This window comes from Numenius arquata, chromosome 24 (assembly GCF_964106895.1).
Source record: "Numenius arquata chromosome 24, bNumArq3.hap1.1, whole genome shotgun sequence".
NCBI lineage: Eukaryota > Metazoa > Chordata > Aves > Charadriiformes > Scolopacidae > Numenius > Numenius arquata.
In genome coordinates this window covers 2419171-2439687 of record NC_133599.1, presented here as the reverse complement: position 1 = coordinate 2439687, position 20517 = coordinate 2419171, and the positions used below count along the sequence as shown (strand labels likewise).

The window sequence follows — 20517 nt, the reverse complement described above, 5'->3', positions numbered from 1 at the left end:
CATCTGCTCACACCAAACTGTCCCACAACAAACACACACATAAAAAGCTGTAACTCCTGCCACAGAGGTCAGAGCCTCATTGCTCTGTAGAACCCTTCATTCTTGAATGAAACCAGCTCTTCTGATTCATCTTTTCCTTTTATTTCCTTTTTTTTTTTTTCTTTTTTTTTTTGCAAGAGTGGAACTTTTGACCAGTTGTTGTTTTTCCTTCCTGCCTTTCCTTTCCTTTCCTCCCAGGAAACAGTCAACAGCGAGTCATTACCCGGAGCGATGACGTGATCCCCAGCTCCATGCCTCGGAGAGGGCTCCGGAGCCAGCGGCGGGACAGGGGGGTGCGTGCCAGGAACTGCACTCCCCCCCAGACACACGGAGGCCAGCGTGACCACGGCTGGTGACATCACTTCTTAAAATAAGGAAACGAAGGCAGTCGCCATCAATGGCAGCGAGAAATCCATTGTGATCCAGACGCCTTTAAAGCTGTGGGCTGGGCTACTTCATTTCTTACCGCTCATCTCAAAATCCAGCTTTCTTTCCTGTTGCTTTGGAAGAAAAGGGTGACCAGCACACTTGAAGCGGAGCAGGATACGTAATTATATGAAGTAGCAAGATAGAATCATAGAATTGTCTAGGTTGGAAGGGACCTTTAAGATCATCTAGTCCAACCATCAACCTGATAAACAAACCAAAAAAAACCCCACATCACTAAACCTTGTCTCCAAGCTCTATGTCAACCCGTCTTTTAAATCCCTCCAGGGATGGTGCCTCAACCACTTCCCTGGGCAGCCCATTCCAAGGCTTGATAACCCTTTCTGTGTAAACATTTTTCCTAATATCCAATCTGAACCTCCCCTGGCGCAACTTGAGGCTGCTTCCTCTTGTCCCATCGCCTGTGACTTGGGAGAAGAGACCAACCCCCCCTGGCTACACCCTCCTTTCAGGGAGTTGTAGAGAGCGAGGAGGTCTCCCCTCAGCCTCCTTTTCTCCAGGCTGAACACCCCCAGCTCCCTCAGCTGCTCCTCACAAGACTTGTTCTCCAGACCCCTCACCAGCTTCGTCGCTCAGATAAACCCACTTAGGTCTTTTAACTTCCTCAGGCCCAAAAACCTTTTGCAAACGTGTCTCTTAAGAAAGCTGAATTTCCGGAGCAGGTGAGCAGAGTTCTGCTTTCACCGTGGGACAGTAACCGGTGTGAAGTACCCAACTGCTGCCACACAGTCTGCTTGAACCCCCTATTTCAAGGGGTGACGAGCATCTGCAGCCATTTCACTAATTCTCAGGACCTCCTGCTGTGACACTGGCAAAGGGACATCAGGGAAAACTCGAGACACACAGAGATGATGTCTTAACTAAAGCCGTAGCGCAGTTCCACACTCAGGCTGGAACTGGAGTTCCAAATCCTGCCTCCAAGCTTGGCCTCCCTTTTCCTTTGTCCAAATAAACCTGCTCCGTAGGGCTCTCTTTCCGCCTTCATCTTTCCTTCCTGGCTTGGAAAATCTGTATCTTCCCCCACCACCCTAAAAACAACGCGCACCAAAACGTGACCTTGTTGATTACCAGCCCGACCAGCTGCAGGCTCAGGAAGTGGAAATGCAGAGACAAAAGCCGCCCAAGACAAGAAAACAGAAATAGATAAAATCCCCACCAGCGACGCTGACGCGCAGAGATCAGAAAGGCAGAGGATGAAAGGGCAGGAAACGGGTTTCCAGTTGCAGGGCAGCAGGTACCAGAGGCAACAAAATGCTTGGAAAGGAAAGAGTTGACCATCGAGATACACGAGATCACGGAACGTTGTGCCCATGTGTTTTACAGCAGCCGCGTAAACAGCCATCCAGCTCTGGGCAAGCTCTCAGTGATGGCCTAGGTAGGAGGACCATCCCCTTTTCACAGAAGAATCCAGCAAAATAAAGTGGTTTGGCCAAAGTCATTCAAAAAACCTGCCTAACATAGAATGTGACAGTGTCCTGTCAAACTCTTTGCTCCCTGTTCCAGCTCCACCACTGTCACATCTAAACGCTGATTCGAATGGAGTCCCAGCTGCCTTTGACCAAGGATTCTGAGGAAACATAACTCTTAAATTTCTTGTAACCCGGAATCTCAACAGAAAAACTCAAAGACTGAATAGGTTACGGATAATGACTTACCCCTCCAGGTGTCAGTCTGGAGCAAAAGCAGTTCACGAGGGCAGGCAACAACATCAGCAGCTGACCCTAATCTGGTCCTGATATGGGAGAAGAAACACAGACCACGAAAGTTGCATTTTACCAGCCTGGAAGCAAACAAAACCATCACCACCCTTTTTCCAAGGTCCAAATGACTACTGCTCCCAACTGTGTTCAGGTGTGACCCACGTGCTGTGCCTGCTGTGACAAACACAGGTCAACCTCAGTCAGGTACATCCCGAGGGCTTTCTGCCACGTGAGAGCATCTGGCAGAGAGGAGCTGAAAGGTCCTCGCTTCCTGCGTTCCACGAGGCCACTGGTTCCTGTGTCAGCAGCTGATGACCCAGTGATAGCGCGGACACCTGTCACGGAGGGACACAGGACATGCCTCACATTTCTGCTTTGTTCCGGATATAAACTGAAAATTCATTTATATTCAGAAATCAGGCCGAAGAAAGCACGAATACCAAAAGGCTGAACAGAGCAGAGGCTAGTATCAAAAAAAAGTGATGATCAAAAATAAATGAAAATCATCTCTTAACTGCCCCCTATTTCCTCCTCCATGAAGATCCTCTCACTTCGCAAAAATCCCAAGGAGGACATTGGATTGACCTTTCTGATGTCTACATACAACTAGACGGTACTGTAGTAATGATTAAAAATCCAAGTGGACTTGGAAGGATAAAAGTGCTCCAGGGCAAATCGTAATTATTCTTCCTGAGTACTTATGGAGCTTCTCAGATCTCAGACCTATGCTGAAGCTGGACTAAGCTGAGCAAGTGAGCTACTAAGTTTAAAGGTAGTTTAGATACGCACACACCAGATGTAGTGGCTGCATTACAGTTAGAATTTGGAAAAAAAAACATTCAGGTTCTCTCCTACGGGCTTTCTGGAGAAGTTCATACCCCTTACTCTGGCCACTGGATCAATGCATGACGGTAATCCACTGCTGCCTTTCTCTAATCATCCTCAGCATTCAGAAAACATGAAAAGAACCTGCTGTAGCTGTGGAAACTGGACAGGGAGCACGTGGAGAGCCTCAGCACTGACACACAGTCAGCACAGTCACCAAGCAGGGGGTTCCTGCCATGAACTAGAAGGAGCTTTTTTGGTTACTTGGTTAAATGACTGAACTGCAGCCAGGCCCCTCCATGTGGTTGCCTTTCTAGTGGAAGATCAGCCGCAGTGTTAAAGTGATCCGAGTATTTACAGGGCTACATTAAGCCATACAATCGTGTTGGATTAAAAATGTAAGTTAAAAGATGTGTGAAAAGCCTCCTGGGATATGCTACACGACTTGCACATTGCTTCTTATACCCCACTGCCCGGACCGTGACCAACCCATAGGTAAATCCATCAGTGACAAAGAGCATTTACCCTTTGTCCCCTACCCCCTGCATTAACCACCCTTCCATGTGGTCATTTTCCTTCCTGCTGAGAAGTGACTGCAGCTTCCTCTGGGGCCCACCATCACAGCTCTGAAATCAGCCGGAGCGATCTCTACTGAGTGAAGCCGGGTCCCTCCCTTCCCCACCACGCTGAGCTCTTTTATCTCCGCCGCCCCTGCTGCCCTGGCAAGCTGGGGAACCGGAAAGCGGAGCCAAGCCCCCTTCACAGCAACTCAGGCGACACACGACCAACACTGTTGTTCAGTTAAGGAAAATAATTCCCTGGGCAGCACTTCTGCATGCCTCTTGGCCTTGCTATGGGTACTGAGAGATGCTGGCATCCAACTAGCAATGCTGTATTGCAGACCTCACAGGTCACAGCAGCACAGTTTCTATAAAGGGTTATTGCAAGAGCCTGAATTTGGGGACTAAAGTGACAAATATGGCTGTAAAAGTTTCAGCTCCTCTGCATAGGAGCTGCGATGAGGACTGAATGCGTTGGCAAGAACCCGTGCAGGGTTCAACCTGGCAGCAGCAGGCAGTGCTGAAGACCACCGAAGGTCAGGATTAAGGGCGACAGGCTGAGCTAGAGCTGAGGGCTGCTTTTCTCTAACAGCAAAGGATACCACATACTGAGCAGCCTTCAAATTCCTCAGTGGATGTCTTGCTCTACAGCACTGGTACGGCTCAGGCTCGGTGGCACGGGCTGAGCTCAGTGGGGAAGCTTCTACAGCACCTGCTTGAGAAACTGGATTTCACCAGCTCCAAACAAAACGGCAAAAGAGGAGCCAAGAACGCAAGTGTCAAATGCAAGGCTGGAGGAAACAACTTCGTAAACACCTTGTTCCTGCATTCTCCTCCAGCTCGGTGCCTGAACTCTCAGTGGTCACTTGGCGCTGAAAATAATCCAAGTCCTTTTAAATAGAGGCCAGCAACAGAGCTTTCTTTAGAAAATGCAGGTGTGGAATGTGACCTTTTCTCCATCATGCAGCAGGCCCGCATGACCCCAGATCAGCCGCTCTGCCAGCCAGCAGGCTGGACAACTACAGACAGGTTACTTTGAGTAACAGCTGTCAGAAGAACAGCAGCTTTGTAGACTTGGCTACAAAGGAGGAAGAAAAAAGGACGTTGCTATGGATATAACACAGAACCACGTTAACACATCCGAATTGGACTAATACAAACAGCATTCAAAACCCCATTAGGTGTGACACCAAGTTATGTGTCTTCAGAGCAGAAAACCAGGCTTTTCCTTCTCTGATGAATCAGAGGTAATTGCTCTACGTGCTCAGAGCACAGTGACTCATTAAAAAATAAAAAAAGAATAGCTCACAGAACTATTAATCTGTGTTTTCATGATGTACTTGGCATTATCAAGTAACTATTCACACAATGCGAAGTTGTATACCATCTTAGCAGAAAAGGCCAGCGCATCATCCTGACACTATTATTTACAGGATGACACCGAGATTTCAAATACCACTCAAGATGAGAGACATTCTCTGAAAACATATCACGGGAGCAGTAAAACAGGGTGGAAAGCAAGCTGTTCTGTCAGGAGAGGTTGTGCACATACCAAACCATTGCGTGACCCTTCAGAACTGTGCCAGATAAGCGTGACACGGCAGCTAACGTGATAAAGTAAGGAGGCTTAGGAATACTAAGGGCAAAGCTGCTGAACAAAAAAAAGCACAGACGATTATCAGAAGTGACTGGGAAAAATGGGGAGAAGTGGGGAATGTGCTTTTTCACCAACGGATCCTACAAGACAGATCTGCTTCAAGCACTTCAACTCAGTGGCTTCAGGTTGCAGTAAAGCTCTGTTGAACGTTTACTCAATGCAGAGGCACTGCATGATTTCAGCATTGGCTGACGAGCAGCACTTAACGAGGCTCCCAACAAGGTGCATTAGCAAAGCCTCATGGCACACATTTGCACGGTACCTGCCAAAACCAACCCTGTCTCCCCAGCGCTGTTTGCCCTTCACTTTTCCTTCAGCAGCAAAAGGAATCTTCAGATGAATGTCCTCTAAAGAAAACAATCCTCACCAAAACACAGAGATGAGTGATTTTTGGTTGGGGGCAGATTACAAAATATAGAGGATGCTTTATGTCTTTAGGACCCATTTGCTATTATGACAGGCAACAAACCACCTTCACCACCACAACACGGCCTCCACTGCACAACAGCATGACCCCAGTTAGAATTTTTGCAGCCTGTGCCCTACAACAGGTTCACAGAATGGCTGAGATTGGAAGGCACCTTGAGACATCACCTAATCTTCACTCCCAGGACACTGTTGGCCTCCTTTGCCTCCAGAGCACGTTACTGGCTCATGTTCAACCTGTCCACCAGGACCCTGTGGTACTTCTCTGCAAAGCTGCTTTCCAGCCAGCCAGTCCCCAGCATGGGATTATTCCTCCCCGGGCGCAGGACTTCGCACTTCCCATTGCTGAATTTCATGAGAGTCCTGTTTTCCCATTTCTCCAACCTATCGACGTCCCTCCGAATGGCAGCACAACCATCGGGTGAGTCAACCATTCCTCCCAGTTTCACATCATCTGCAAACTTGCCGAGGATGGGTAATGGGACAGCACAGGTCATTAATGAGATGTTAAACAATATTGATCCCATACTGCCATAGTCAAAGTGAAGGCTTTCGACTCAATTGTCTAAAAACCCAAACAATTTTCCTCTACCTCCCACTCCCAGGGACGTATTTCATTCTGTGCTGTACCCTGACACATCACTTTTGCTGTGTCTGCAACGGGAGTTTGCAAGATGAATGACACCTTCACAAAAGAGCCACAGACGTGTGGCTAAACAAATGAATGACGCTAGGGCACACACACAAAATGCAATAAACCGTAAAAGATGCAAGCTACTTACTACCTAATAATGCATAAACAGAGTTAGCTAATTTTGTACAGAAAGGGGAGCACCAGGGAGGGTGCTGAGATTAAAGCAGGCTGGAAAATATGTGGATTTGTTTTGATGGAAACTTTACGACTTGATCTAGTGTAGAATCAGGTGTGGAAATGACTTCATTGCAATTATACGGTTACATAAAAAGATGAAATAATTATCAGAAAAGAATCCACATTCCTCGTTTTATTAGATAAAAATGCCGATCTGGTTTCAATTATTTAGTAGATTGATACAGTTTTACCCCGTTGGCCATACTGATAAGATCAGACTGCAAATAAATAGAGAACGGTGAATGGAAAGAATAGGAATCCCAGTTCCATCACTGTTTTTCAGGATACGTTTCAGGGTATTTCCTGTACATTCCAGTGCATTTTACAATATGAATCTGGAGCAGAACAACCGCCCATTCCAGTGTGCATTTCAAACTCTGAAAAAGAGAGACACAGCTCTGCAACAGTGCAACAGGAGGAACTGCACTAGAACCCACAGCACAAAGTGTGCGTGTCAGCATAACAAAGCATTCTTCACCCAGTCTCTACTTTGGCTACATCTGGGTCTTAATTCTTTAATTAATATCGGTAACTCCAACTAAAGAGACTATCAAGGCCAAAAGAATGCTTAACCCTTTAGTGCTAACAAAGGCATGCTAGTGCAAGAAGTGCAAGATGAAACAGAGTCAACATCAATGGCCTGCTTACACCAGGATTCCCAAAGAGCCGAGTCAATAGAAGCGCTGTGTAAAGTGAAAACCACTCGCACGGGCAGCAAAGGCACACTCTCTGCTCCCACGAACTGGAAGAAACTGAAGGGCTTCACCATCTTTCCCAATCAAGTTCTCAGAGGAGCAAAAGAGAAACACACACTACAGAAACCAATTCAGTGACAAGAGAATACGCATGAGCAGACAACACTGATTTAGTTTCTTATTTAAAATTGCAATTCCTTATTCTGACACCCCGCTGCACAACAGACCCTGGGTCATACCGAAGAGTGAGACAGAAAAAAAAACCAAGACACTGAAAAGACAGGAAGAAAAGTTTTTAGCACCTCTGAGATGAGGGGAACATCAGTTAAAGCAACATAGCTAGAACTTCCAGAGCTCAGTATTTTAAAAGAGTCAGAAATCAGTGCGTGCATGGGAGAACTCAGCAGTACCAAGTTATCACCAACCCTGGTTGAGAGCCCTGTTGATGCTGGTTGAGACCATCACCCAGAGAGACGCCCAGACCGAGCAGCAGCGTCACAAACTCTTAGTGTAATTCTACCAATTACATGAAACCTACACCACGCCACTAATCTTTCACGTGGGCTTTTGACAGACACATCATTTATGAAAAATCAATCAACTGTATAAAATGAGTTTGTCAAAAGCACACACAGGACGATTCACCTCTTTTACTGATAGGCAAGTGACTGCTGATTATAGCTTAGAATTTTTAAGTGACTACCAATTTCAGACACTTAAAGAAAGCACTGAAAAAATTAATACCATCAGACTAATGGCTGCATGTCAGACCAGGGAGGAACAGAAATCAGCATTATTCATTGTATTTTGTCCAGGTTCCTATCACTTTCCAGCAAACCGTACATTTGTCTAAAGCAGCAACTATCAGTTTTTCCATCTGTATGTAAACCACAATATACAAAAGCCAAATTCCAGACGTAGGTAATAGGCAACACACAACTGGACCTTACGGCCCATCCCCTGCCATCCCAGAGTCCACCTGAGTAGCCGCTCTTCTCAAGTGTGTTTCTCATAGCTCGTGGGAGTTTGCGTGAGGCTCCGGCAGCTTCTCAGTATCACAGTTCTTAATCAGCTGGAAGAGGAACTCGACCTGTTTCTCATAATTCTCAATCGAGATTCTCTCATTCAACCCATGGATCCTGGGAGAAAAAGAAGAATGTTTTTCATTCCAGTGTGCATTTGTGACCCACCTGCATACACCCACCACTTGCCTGTCACTTCACAAAGCAATGCACAATATAAAAATACAGCAATGTACACCAAATACTGCGCTGTCGGCAACATCTGTTCCTCAGGCCAGCCAAATTTACTGATTCTAAGACTCAGAGCACAACAACTAAGTTCATGGTGTTATGTGGAAAAGAAAAAACAGTATTCCAGCTCTCTGCCCATTTCTTGGCCATTTATGTCACTGTCCTGTACACTCTACTCCTGTACCATCTCCACCTCAATAAAATGACAAATCTAGTACTAAACAATCCCTCACACGATGGCATTCTCTGTTATCACTTTACTGCAGGAAACCTAGCTTCCAGCTTTAAGGAGCAAATAAATTCAGAGTGGCATGTGTCCATACATACAGATAAATCTCTGAAACAATGCCAATTACCAGAACACCACTTTTCCCACTGCTGGGGTATTTAAAGGCTCCAATCAGCTTCCCAGCATTGCTGTACTACTGAATGGGACACCTAAACAAGGTCTTGTCTGTGCTTCAAGTAAAGAAGAGTAAAGCCTAACACTCTCCCAGTGTAATTACCACCCCCTAATTTGTGCAGCACCCAAATCTGCAGGAAATGGGTGGCCTAGCAGAACGTGAGGCACCACCACCACCACGCCAAGGTATACAAGGCTGGGTTTCCTTCTTCTGCCTAATGCAGATCGATTTTCTCTTGCACTAGTCCCTACCTCAAACAGCTGCGCACACTCAGACAGAACACAGTACCTGGGAAGATCGTCTGATTTCAAGAGCAGTGGGTTAAATCGATAAACGGCATTTGTGACGTTAGTGAAATGCCTGCTGTCTGTGTTTCCAATACACGTGCCTGGAAAACAAACCTCAGGATTATTATGCATGAGAGCAGCAATTTTAATGACCACCACTTTTTCCAGGAGAAAGGAAAGGCATCTGATAAGACTTCTATGTAACCCCCAGCTACACCAAAAGCAAAATCACTGGAAACAGTTTATTGGTACATCCTGGAAGAACATTCTCTCCTTCACGAACAGGAGGAGCTGAACATACAATTCAATCATTCTAAGAACAGTCATGCTACTCAGCCTCCACTAAAGTTTAAGCTTCCAATTGCAGTCCAACAAACAGTACAGCACTAGGAAGGAGCTGCGAGAAAGGGAAGGGGCTGGGAAGGAACAATACAAAAAAGCAGGAATGGCTTTGCCAGCCATGGAAACAATAAAAGAAGAGCTAAAGCAAGAAGACCTCCTACTCTCCCTCACAATTCCTTTCTTCCCTGAAGAGATTCCTTTGTATGTGCAGAGAGCCAAATTCAAGGCTCATTGTTTCTGTCAGTTTCCTGTTTGCTTTTTTACTTCCACTACTAAAAAACAACATTAAAACTTTTAAAACATAAGGAGGGAACGGAATAAAAAGAGGAAAAACCAGCTGTTTCCAGTAGTTAACAGCTGGGGTGGAGAAGTACACAGAAAATGGAAACAAGTCAATATTGGAGGATGGGGGAGAGAAAAGCAGGGTGGAAGCTGGAGAGGAAACAATAATCATCATGTGTTTGCTGTTACCTGGGACTACACTGTCAACATCTGGGAACGTATCCAGAATGGTTCTTTGAAAAATATGGACTCCAAATGTCTGGTCATCCCAAGGACTGATGGGGAGCGGGTCAAAGGCATCTACTACATCAATCTTCACTCTGTCATCAGCAACAGTGTTTCTAACTGCCTCCAGCACCTATGGGTAAAACACAGAGATTAAATAAGTAAAAGAAACGAGAGAGCATCCCTTCTAGGGATGTCAGCAAACGTTCCACTTTCCAGTAAACATTTGTCCATGAACTGCCGATTATGGCTGAAATACAGATGCATAGTTAGGACTGGAACTGTGTGGCAGCCTCTCTTCCTCTTACTCGGTCGATGGCTGATACTTAAGCTAATTTTTTTAACCCCCGTGCAATCAGATGCAAATCACTGTCTCAAGGTATTCCTGAACTGCTCTGGTCCTGAAAGGCAGGTTGTCAGCCTGCTCCTACTTGGTAGTTAGGTCATCCGAGTAAATAATCCAGAAGAAGCTTCCAGAGAGGTGAACCTTCAGCAAAGTCTCGGGAAGGGAAGATACTACTTACTGACAATGTCTCACAGCTGTCCTTGGCTGGACAGGCACGTCACACCTACTGAAGTGTGCAAGATGGCCATATTCTCACAGCTCACAAACCTTAACGCTTCCATTCCACAATCACATACGATCCATGTGCCCTTTGGCACAAAAAGACCTGAAATCTGCTCAATGAACTGCAAGGCATGCTTCCAAGTCTGGTCTGCCTCCTTCTCTGCCCCACATTCAGAAGCCATAGAAAACAAGGCACTTTGTAATCCATCTCAAAGGAGGAGAAAAGGAGTAAGATAAGCTGTGTTTCTGACAGTCTCCGTGAAGGAGCAACTCCCAAACCTTCCCCTTCTACTGCTTGTATGAACCCAGGGAGTGATGAAGACTATTCTTATAAACCACAACGGCCAAGTGCTGCTCTGCTCAGAAAGGGATGGAGAACACCCCGCGCCCGGGGGTACAGCCAGTACCTCAGCGGCCGTCTCTGCAGAGTGGATCCGGAAGTTCGCGGTGGCTTTTGCAGAAGATGGGACAACATTTATCTAGAAAAAACGCAGGACAAAGACTTAAAAGGAAGTTAAAAACTGACTGAAATGCCAAATGCAAACCCAGAAACTGCTCAAGCAACTCCAGGCCTCAGAGTAACGTTTCACTGTTTCTACTAACAGCAAGTGTGGTATCTCTTTCCACACTGTTAAAATGCTGTAAATCTCATCTATAATGCAGGTAACTACACAAAGAAATGTTCACCAATTCAACAAAAATGAAGTTAACTGTTATCTATAAGTTCTCCTCTTGAGATAAGACCTCTCCCTTCAGAAACTTTATATTGAGAAATTCTGAAAGTTTATGTTGGCTTTGTTAAGCAATATTTTTACCTCATTGTCATATTATCTTTCCCCAAGTATGAGATACGTAAATCGCTTAATAAGTCATCTTACCGAAGACACGTAACTCTTCTACGGAATGAATATTTGTAATTTTGTTAAACAAAAAAAGTGTAATCTTCAGAAAAAACCCCAAGAAACCAGGGTGTCACTTCTTTCCTGGCCACTCAGTGTCACTGTTCAGCCACTCAGTGTCACTGTTCAGCCACTGTATCTTGTTTTTTTTGTCCAGTGATGCTTTCCAGTAGCAGATTTTTTTCAGGGACACACCAAACAGCCTGTTTATTTTCCAGGGCTACAGTATTTTTGGGTAACTACACCTCCTTATCAGGACAAGATCTGGCTGTATCAGCCAGAACCGGTTATCTCTCAGTCCAAGGTGCACACTAACCCTACCCAAATGAAGGCAAATGCCAGACCTCTGCTCATAAACACAAGACCCCACCTGGGCGAGGGAAGTGTTTACCACATCCAACAGCTTCAAATACTGTCATTGGTACTTTGTGCGATTACACAGAAAACACTCTTTCTTGTCCATCCTGAAATGTAAACAATCTTAACAGTGGTTTACAGAGATCAGGCACTGCTGAAAGGAAGTGATTTTCAACTGTAGCTACATCCAAGCCACATGTAAAGTAGAAATGAGACTGGTGGTGACACCACACAGTGTCCAAGACCAGGGCTGGTACGGATCTTACAGCTGGATATACACAGGTGGAAACCAAATGTCCTAATTGTCTCATTGTACTACACAGACAAAAATCAAAATGAAGCCACCTTGATTCCTGCGTTAAACATCGTGACTGCTGTTGTAGTTCGGATCAAGGCATTGGTGGATGGTTTCCAGGCAAGAACTCTGACAAAAAAAGAAAAAAACACACACCAAAATAAAAATTTTTCAAAGTTTAATATCGATAAAACATAAGTGCCACAATTACAGAGGCAATAAGGTGAATGATGGCCTATTCAATTAACAATGTGGTTATGATCAGTAAAGTCCTGACATTATCTAAACTATAAGACCAGAAATGGCTTGTGGTCTTCATCTTTTAGGAATGACAGGCTGGGAACGGTCATCAAGGATATATTTTCTTACCTGCTGACAATAGGTGAGAACAGCCATAGATTGCTCATGATGAGATTGAGAGGAAACCTGAACTAAGTGGAAGAAATAAAACCACAAATCAGAGAGTTTCTAGTCTTCAAGAAGACAGCATAGGCACTTGGCTACGGCTGAACTAATTCCAGCAGAAAGAATTCCCTGGGAGAAGGGCCAGAGAACTACATCACTATGCTCTAAATTCATATGTTGAGTTACTCTTTACTTATTAATATGAAAATCTGAGAATGAAATTACAGTTCTTTCCTCACCTCTGATGCAAGGTGCTCCATTGTCATGAGTTCTGGCCCGTGGCCAAACAGATTGCGCAAGGGATTCTGCTCCAGTCTACAGCAAAGCAAATCAAAATTGGAAATTTAAAAAAAATCTCTAGCTATTAGTGCTCCAAATTCCATCGTATCTGTACATACTAAGTTTTTCTAAAATATGTATATATTAGCCAATTTGATATCTACACAGACATGTAATGAGACGATTTACCCAGTCACATTCTGACTTTACACCATGTTTTGTGGCTGGGATTAGTTACCAGCCAGAGGTAGCAGGAATGTGCAAGAATAAATGCCAGAGAAATTCTGCAACCCAAAGTAAGCAATCTCTATCGCTACAGAGTAAACGATGATAGACACCATGATGCACCAATTGTCTTGGTTTCAAGGAATCAACTGACACTAGAACAGTTGAAGTGAAAAGACGCTCCAGACTTTTGGCAATTGTCCCTTTGCTGGGGATTGCATTTCTGCCCTTCAAAGCGAGCTACAAACTTCCATTTCAAACAAATAAGGGGAATTTGCAAAATACTCCAAATACAAATATTAAAAAAAGGAAGTCACGCATCAGTGACTTAGGAGTCTGCGTGACTGTCTTGGGTGTTAAGACAACAGGGAAGCTCTCACCTGGACATTGCTGCTGCAAGAATGCCAATACTTGTCTCCTTAGGAGGAAAGGATGAATGTCCTGGCTCTTTTTCCACAGTGAAGTTCAGTGTCATTGAACCCTTTTCTGTGATAGCAATTCTGGTCAATGATAAATAAATAAATGATTAATGCAACTCCAAATACACATGCACAGAGTATAGGTGAAAAAAACAACTGCATATTCTGCATATGCAAATATGCATAAAAAACACCAAAGCAGCAGCAACGACAAATCCTCAACACAATTTCTAAGTGTTTGGAGGACTGATGTCTTTGGCTGCTTCGCCGGCAAGCAGACTCTACAGCAGACAATTAACATGCCTGCACTAAGTGGGACATTCTGCTTTTGTCAGCAGAGCCGTGATGGACAGCAAGCAACTCCAGAGGTCCTTGGCTTGCACTTTGTGCCACTGCTGTAGCTTTAGCAATGTCAACACTGCCACATGCCTTGAAAACATATTTCACTGACATTAGTAAGGTCATTTCTCACAGATTAATTATCGAAAATGGATCGCTTCCATCACAGTGAATTGTGTTCTCTCTTACTTACACAGCTACTGGCTTCTGCACTCCTGTAATGATGCCATCTAGTATCGCACTTCCCTCATCTAGTAAGAAGGAGAGTTTCACTCCTCTCGCTTCCAAGAGAGCTGCAATCTTCATTGCTCCCTTCCAACCAGACACCTATGAGAAACCAGTCAGAGGAACTGGTCAGATTATGCCATGCCATCGGGAAGACTACTGGAAAACATTTTGCTGTTGAGAGTGACCAGTGCTACAATGCAAAGAATGCAAGAAATCCACTAGTGAACAGCTCTAGGGCAACCCATCAATGAGATTCTTCCTGGCAAAACTCACTGGAGGTTGTTAGTGGCCTAGTAGCTGATGAATTTGTATCCATGCTGAGGGACGCTCCCATTCACGAGTCACTGAATGTTGTTTTGAATCTTACTAGTTCTTGGATGCAATGACACGTCAGAGCTATAAGCTCCACAGGTTAATTAGTCATTTTAAAGAGGTATTCGTTTTAACTATTAACAATTCTTTGTCTTTATATTTTGAAAATGAGTAAACACAACCACCTCAACTGTCTCTTTGTACTGTTTACTGATCAACTAGAACAACCATGTAAATCTTAAGCCAGCTTTTCATGTGCTATACATAGTCCAAAACGTGACTCCTGCTGCACCTTCCATGCAGAAAAGAATTTGAAATAACACTCTGCTGTGTTCTTTCCCCTTTGCTCATCACACCAAACCCTTTGTCAATGTCACTTAAAGCCAAACAATCAATATGTAACTATGACCACGTGTCTGACACAGCATCTACTCACATAACCAAGAAAAAGAGGAAAGACTTTCTAGCTAAACAATGTTTAAAAATTAAGCCTTGCTACATACATGAACAATGCAAACAACTAGGTGTTTTGATAAAATGAAAGAAAATACCTCTTCATCATGTCCAATGCCAACATAGAAAGATCTGCGGGGTCTGTAATTTCTTCTCAGCAAAAATTCTAGGGCTTGCAGAATAGCCTGCAGAAAAAAAAAAAAAAGCATAATGTGTTGTACTATTCCTGTGTGTTAGTGAGGAGAATAAATGTAAAAGAATGCAATGCAGTGTAAAAGAAATCGGACGCATTCACAGCCCTTAAGGAGACTTTGTCCTGTTCACAGTCGAGCTTTTATTTCTCCAACTCCTACTGATGATATTCATATTCTCTGGAAAACACACTGCAATATTTTTGATCAATAATGCTTAAGACTAAGTGTGCTGCACAGTGTCAGTGTACAGACACAAAACACAGTGTAGGCTTGTTCTGCTGCTGCTGAAGTCAGTGACAAACTGCACAGGAAGCACCACAGAGCTACAATTATCCAAGGAATTCACTGTTCCTTTAAACCGCCTATCCTACACACAGTTTGGCTCTGACTTGAGCTACCAAATCCATTTATTTTAATAAGCAGTATGTTTTGTACAAAAAGTGCTAAGAAGACAGAAACAGAAGAATGAGAAATTTAATCTGAAGAACAAGAAATGAAATCTACCATTTGCTGTATTTTTTCATCTCACCTTTCCTTTTATTTCAATTTAAGCTAGTTAATTTTCTACACTTCAGCAGAAATTACATCACCTCTACCTTGTCAGCACCCATTTTGCCTTGTTCATTGAAATCGTTGATTTTTATTGTCCGTTTGTGGAGTTAATTGTGCAGATCACAGTAGAAGGGAGCACCAAAGCAAAGTTTTAAATTGCCAGGCTTTGAAACTGATGATTAAACAACTGGAAGAAACTTTCTAGGAGTACAGCCTACGCCGCAACAAGCACCCACAGCATCCGTGACGCTGGTTCGCAAACATCTGTTTAAATTTCAACAGAGGGCTGCCATGGAAGAAATCCCTGCAAGTCACAAAGGACTATTCTCCTTACTAATTTTTCCATCAACCTTTTCCCAAATGAGAAATCCTCCACAGATCAACCTTTTTTGTACTTTATTCCTCCCAAATGTACTTCGTACAACAGCTCTGCCACAGACTAGATAATAAACAATACAAGGTTATTTGACTGTAATAAATAAACAGTTTATTTTGAAAATCAAGCCTGTTCAAAGGGCCAAGTTTTGCTTTGAATGTCCGTATGACACCTGAGAAAAACTAAAAGGTCTATCCCAGATTTCAAACACAGCATTTGACATAAAATTTAAATATGGCATTTAACCAAATACATGTGCAGCTGTGAATATGTTTTTCTGTATCTTCTAAGAGCTTTAACTCTGCTTTCTTCCCTAGTAAAAGACCACCCCATCTCTAGGAAAAGCTAGGAGAAAACTGCAGGGCTTAGGAATTTATCAGTAACATCCTGCATTTGAAGAGGGGCAAGGGTGATAATACAGTAAATCTGAAGAGAACAGATTCCTCCAATCTGCCTTTTTCAGGTTTTGCATCTCTCTGAAACGGTATTACCAAGACGACGTACTATGGCAGAGTTTTTGTTATCCAGCGTTCCTCGTCCATAGATGAAACCTTCGTGCTCTGCAGCTGAGAAAGGAGGGAAATCCCAGCCCTCTGGGGGAGCAGGCACAACATCCATGTGTGCAAGCAGCATATAGGGCATCAGTTCAGGGTTAGAACCCTGAACAGTAAAGAGATGGCTGTATTTCCCAACAATTTCATGTTGAATGAACTTTGAAGAAAATACAGCCGGGAAGACTGTTAAGAAAAAAATTAAAAACACATGAAAAAGAAACGTTAACAATAACGCCCAATTTTATCATTATATACTCCATAGAGTAGTCATCTATTTAGCCTCAAGGAGAGCACTGTAAATAAGACTGACCACAACAAATTTGCTTCAGGAAGCAGATGCGCAGCTTCCTTCTCACACTTCTACCAATCCACCTCACTCTGTATTTAAGGCTTTCCTAAGCAAACCCAGGAACTGTTGTTCACCAGAGCTGCGGCTGCGTTCCAGGTAGCAACGACGGGACTGCCAAAAAGCAGGCTGAAACAGGGGTAGTCTTCCTATTTTTTTTTTTTTTTTTTTCCTCAAATAGCAAGGTCATTTAACCATCTCAGGGACCAAAACCCACCATTGCAAAAGGACATTTGAACCTCCTCTGTTGTAGCTTTGGCCATTGCTACACCAAAGTACCCTGTTGCAGAGATAACTTATGCGTGCCATTTTTGCCAGTCTTTTCTTGAGGAAAAACAAAATAAAAATCTCTTTCATTATATTCAAGAACCAAATATACTCTCTTCAATTTAGTTATAAAACCAAAACTGAGCAGCAGAGATTGCCAAGAATGAAAGTTTAGTACCTTTCTGAATGTAATTCCCAAATTCTGCCATGGCAGTTGTATTCAAGTCCTCTGGAGATACGGAAACAGTTGGGATTTTAATAGCACCTTCAACGAAATACAGAATAGAAATAATTCGACACACAAATCAGTCTAACAATACTTGAACTGCATTTCAACAGGAAAAGTAATATTTATGTTCCTGAATCTTTTCCAGGCTTTAAAGACTATTTCCAAGGACAGTAAGAGCTGCCACTATCAAAAAAGACTGCTGTAGTTCAACTGAGCTCTGCATGTGCAGCACACCAGTATTTCCTTCCAGTTTCAGCCAAGGTATTTCTCTAGATACTTCAACCCCATTTTTCATCCTGAAGTGCTGAAGGATTTTATTAGAAATGCTACTGTTCAGAAGCAGCTGCATTTTGCTAAGCTGAACTGATTCCTCATAGTAATAAACTATTCTGGCAGCTAAGCAGGCAGCTTAATTGGCAATTCAAAGTTCTTTTTCAATAGTAAGTCAGGTTGTGATTGCAAGACTGTTACAGCACCTTCTTTTGTTGTGCTCCAACCCCTAAAGATATACAAACGGACAGGTCTTCTGTTGCTCCTTCTACTCTGCTCTGTCATTTGAACAGGGTCTGACAAGGCTGCTCCTCAGCACTGAGTCACTGTCATGCAAAACATGGGTATAACACAGGCCCAACCACAGCTGCCTTTCCTAAGAGCATCTGTCAAGTGAGGTTACAGATTCTTTTAAAGGCTGCGTATTATTCAAGAATCATAGAATCGTCTGGGTTGGAAGGGACCTTTAAGATCATCTAGTCCAACCATCAACCTAACTCTGATAAAAAAACTTCACTAAACGACATCACTAAGCACTATGTCAACCCATCTTTTAAATCCCTCCAGGGATGGTGCCTCAACCACTTCCCTGGTCAGCCTATTCCAAGGCTTAATAACCCTTTCAATGTAAAAATTTTTCCTAATATCCAATCTGAACCTCCCCTGGTGCAACTTGAGCCCATTTCCGCTTGTCCCATCGCCTGTGAATTGGGAAAAGAGACTGACACCCCCTGGCTACACCCTCCTTTCAAGGAGTTGTAGAGAGCGAGGAGGTCTCCCCTCAGCCTCCTTTTCTCCAGGCTGAACAAACACAAAAGAAACACAGAAATAAGTATCTCGTATATCCCTCCATTTTCCCATTAAAAAGTATTTCAACAGAATTTGCTAGGCAATGAATCTTCCAAACCAACAACGTGAGATTTACAGACCCCACCCCCTACTTGAACGCTCAAGGGCCACTGCTTCATGCCAGAGTGGTTTCCTGCAAACTGCCAACCCTCATGAGATCTAAACGTCCTCCAAGTTTTGTGCAGAACACTGTGTCAGAGAGCACAAACACACCATGACTTGTTAGGGACAGGCTGCCTGCAGCGAGATGGTGTGCGAGGCTCCAGCCAGCAAGAAAGGAACAAAACCCAACAGTGATTTATCCAGCAGACACAGAGATGCCAAGCAATGCAGTGACAGGCTGCCTGGAACATTCTGCATGTAGGAGATGGAAACATTTTAGAAAATCAACACGGGAAGAAAGCTGGCTTCAGGAGAACAAACAATTCATTTCCTCCAAGGGGAAAGTACCTGAGGAAGTGTCCTCCTTCACTGCTGCCCCGTTCCCACCCATACCCACCGCCAGCCCTTGATGCCAACCTCTCTCCCTGCAGAGAAGGCCGCGGCGGCCCCAAAGGCGAACTCGGGACGCCCCAGCCCGCTACACCGGGGAAACAATCCCCGACAGGGAGGTGGAGGGGGGGCACACAGGCTACAGGCCCCCGGTGAGGCCTGGTGGGCCTGGAGAGTGGGACCAGCCAGGGCGGCCCGCCGGGCCCCCTCACCTCGCAGCGCCTCCTTGAGCTCCAGCCTCTCGCCGGCACTGAAGGCGGCGGTGCTACCGCGCCGCGCCCACAGCCGGGGGATGGCCGGGGCGCGCAGCAGGTAGGCGCGAAGCAGCACGGCGGCCACCAGCGCCAGCAGCCCCGCGCAGAGCCCCAGGCCCACGGCCCAGGCCGCTGCCCGCCGCCGCCCGCAACCGCCCGCCATCCCCAGCGGACTCTGCCCGCCGCTGCCCTGCGCCCCGCCCAGGCGCGGACGGGCGTGGCCGAACGCCAATAGACACCCACCCGCCCGAGGAGATGGCCAATGGGCGGCTTGGATCCGCCCCCTCCGCGAGGTCTCCTGGGAGTTGTAGTTCTGCGCCGCGGCAGAGTTGAAATGGCGGCTGGCGGGTGGTTAGGGTGGGCTCGTTTTTTTTCTCTTCCGTGAAATTTCCTGCTTCTTGTCTCGAGGGGACGTTGAGAAGCCGTGGCGAACCGTGTCTGGCCCCCATGAGGGGCTTCCAGCACACAGGAGCAAGCAATAATGGGAATGCCCCCTCACCCTGGCTTGGGCCATGCCTGGAGCCTGCTGCAGGCTGAAGCGCTGGGGCTCAGGACGCTGTTCCCAAAATGCTGGGGCGTTTGAGGGGGAAAAGGGGTACCCGTGGGGAATAAATATCCCCGGGTTCAGTGTCGGGCCACAAGTTGGGCAAGGGGATGCTGGTGAGGACCAGGCCGAGGGTCAGGCCTGAGTAGGACACAGTGCTGTGTCCCGGCCTGTGCCAGCCCCGCTCCTGACAGGGTTTGCACCCGCCTGGTGTTCAAAACACGTTACTTCTTGCCTGGCTTCACCAGGGAGCATGATGGAAAAATTGTTGTTCCCTTCTTTACATCAGTCTTGTACTGTATTTGTTGATTTATCCTATCTTTCCATGGCATAAGCTGTTCTGTGGTGCTTAATACCAGGTGGGAGCAGCTCTCGAATCAGCAGAAGAAGCAGATGATTGTTCACACATTCTTTATTATCAAAAAAGAATGAAACCAATATTAAATTAAATAAATTACAAACATTTCTGAGCTGGTTATACATCATGCGTTTACCAAGTAAGGCTTCAGAGCCATTACACATCCACATTGCAGTTACTTTTAAAGCAATAACGGGACACTGGAAATCAAAGTTTTTCTACCCCAGCGTGAATTTGAGCTTCCCTAATTCTCTTGCCTGGGCACTTGGAAATTAAGACTTTGAACCAGCCACATCGTGCTTCCAAGCGATGCCATTTGCCCACTGGCGTTACATTTATTGCCAGAATTGGCTACAGAAATGAGGTATCCTTCTTCCCGGGTCATCGGAATCGCAGAGCAGAGTCACTGCAGCTACTTTCAACCCTCTCTCTTGACATCC

General features: G+C 45.0%; 1 protein-coding gene across 1 annotated transcript; it reads right to left on the bottom strand.

The window, feature by feature from the left end:
* Positions 1-7855: 7855 nt before the first annotated feature.
* On the bottom strand, positions 7856-19338 carry PM20D1 (peptidase M20 domain containing 1). Its single transcript, XM_074163420.1, has 13 exons — positions 19134-19338; positions 17260-17346; positions 16419-16651; positions 14891-14977; positions 13993-14126; positions 13422-13541; positions 12777-12852; positions 12502-12563; positions 12183-12261; positions 10989-11060; positions 9978-10146; positions 9166-9265; positions 7856-8359 (listed from the first exon to the last, which is right to left on the bottom strand). Exons 1-13 carry the CDS (start codon positions 19336-19338, stop codon positions 8230-8232), a joined length of 1554 nt encoding a protein of 517 aa, XP_074019521.1. The 3' UTR covers positions 7856-8229.
* Positions 19339-20517: the final 1179 nt, after the last annotated feature.

Coding starts and splice junctions, on each gene's coding strand:
- PM20D1 (XM_074163420.1), bottom strand. CDS start 19,338: ATGGCGGGCGGTTGCGGGCGGCGGCGGGCAGCGGCCTGGGCCGTGGGC. Junction 16,652..17,259: donor TGGGAATTACATTCAGAAAG/GTACTAAACTTT, acceptor TTTTCTTAACAG/TCTTCCCGGCTGTATTTTCT. Junction 12,262..12,501: donor TTCTCACCTATTGTCAGCAG/GTAAGAAAATAT, acceptor TTTTTTTGTCAG/AGTTCTTGCCTGGAAACCAT.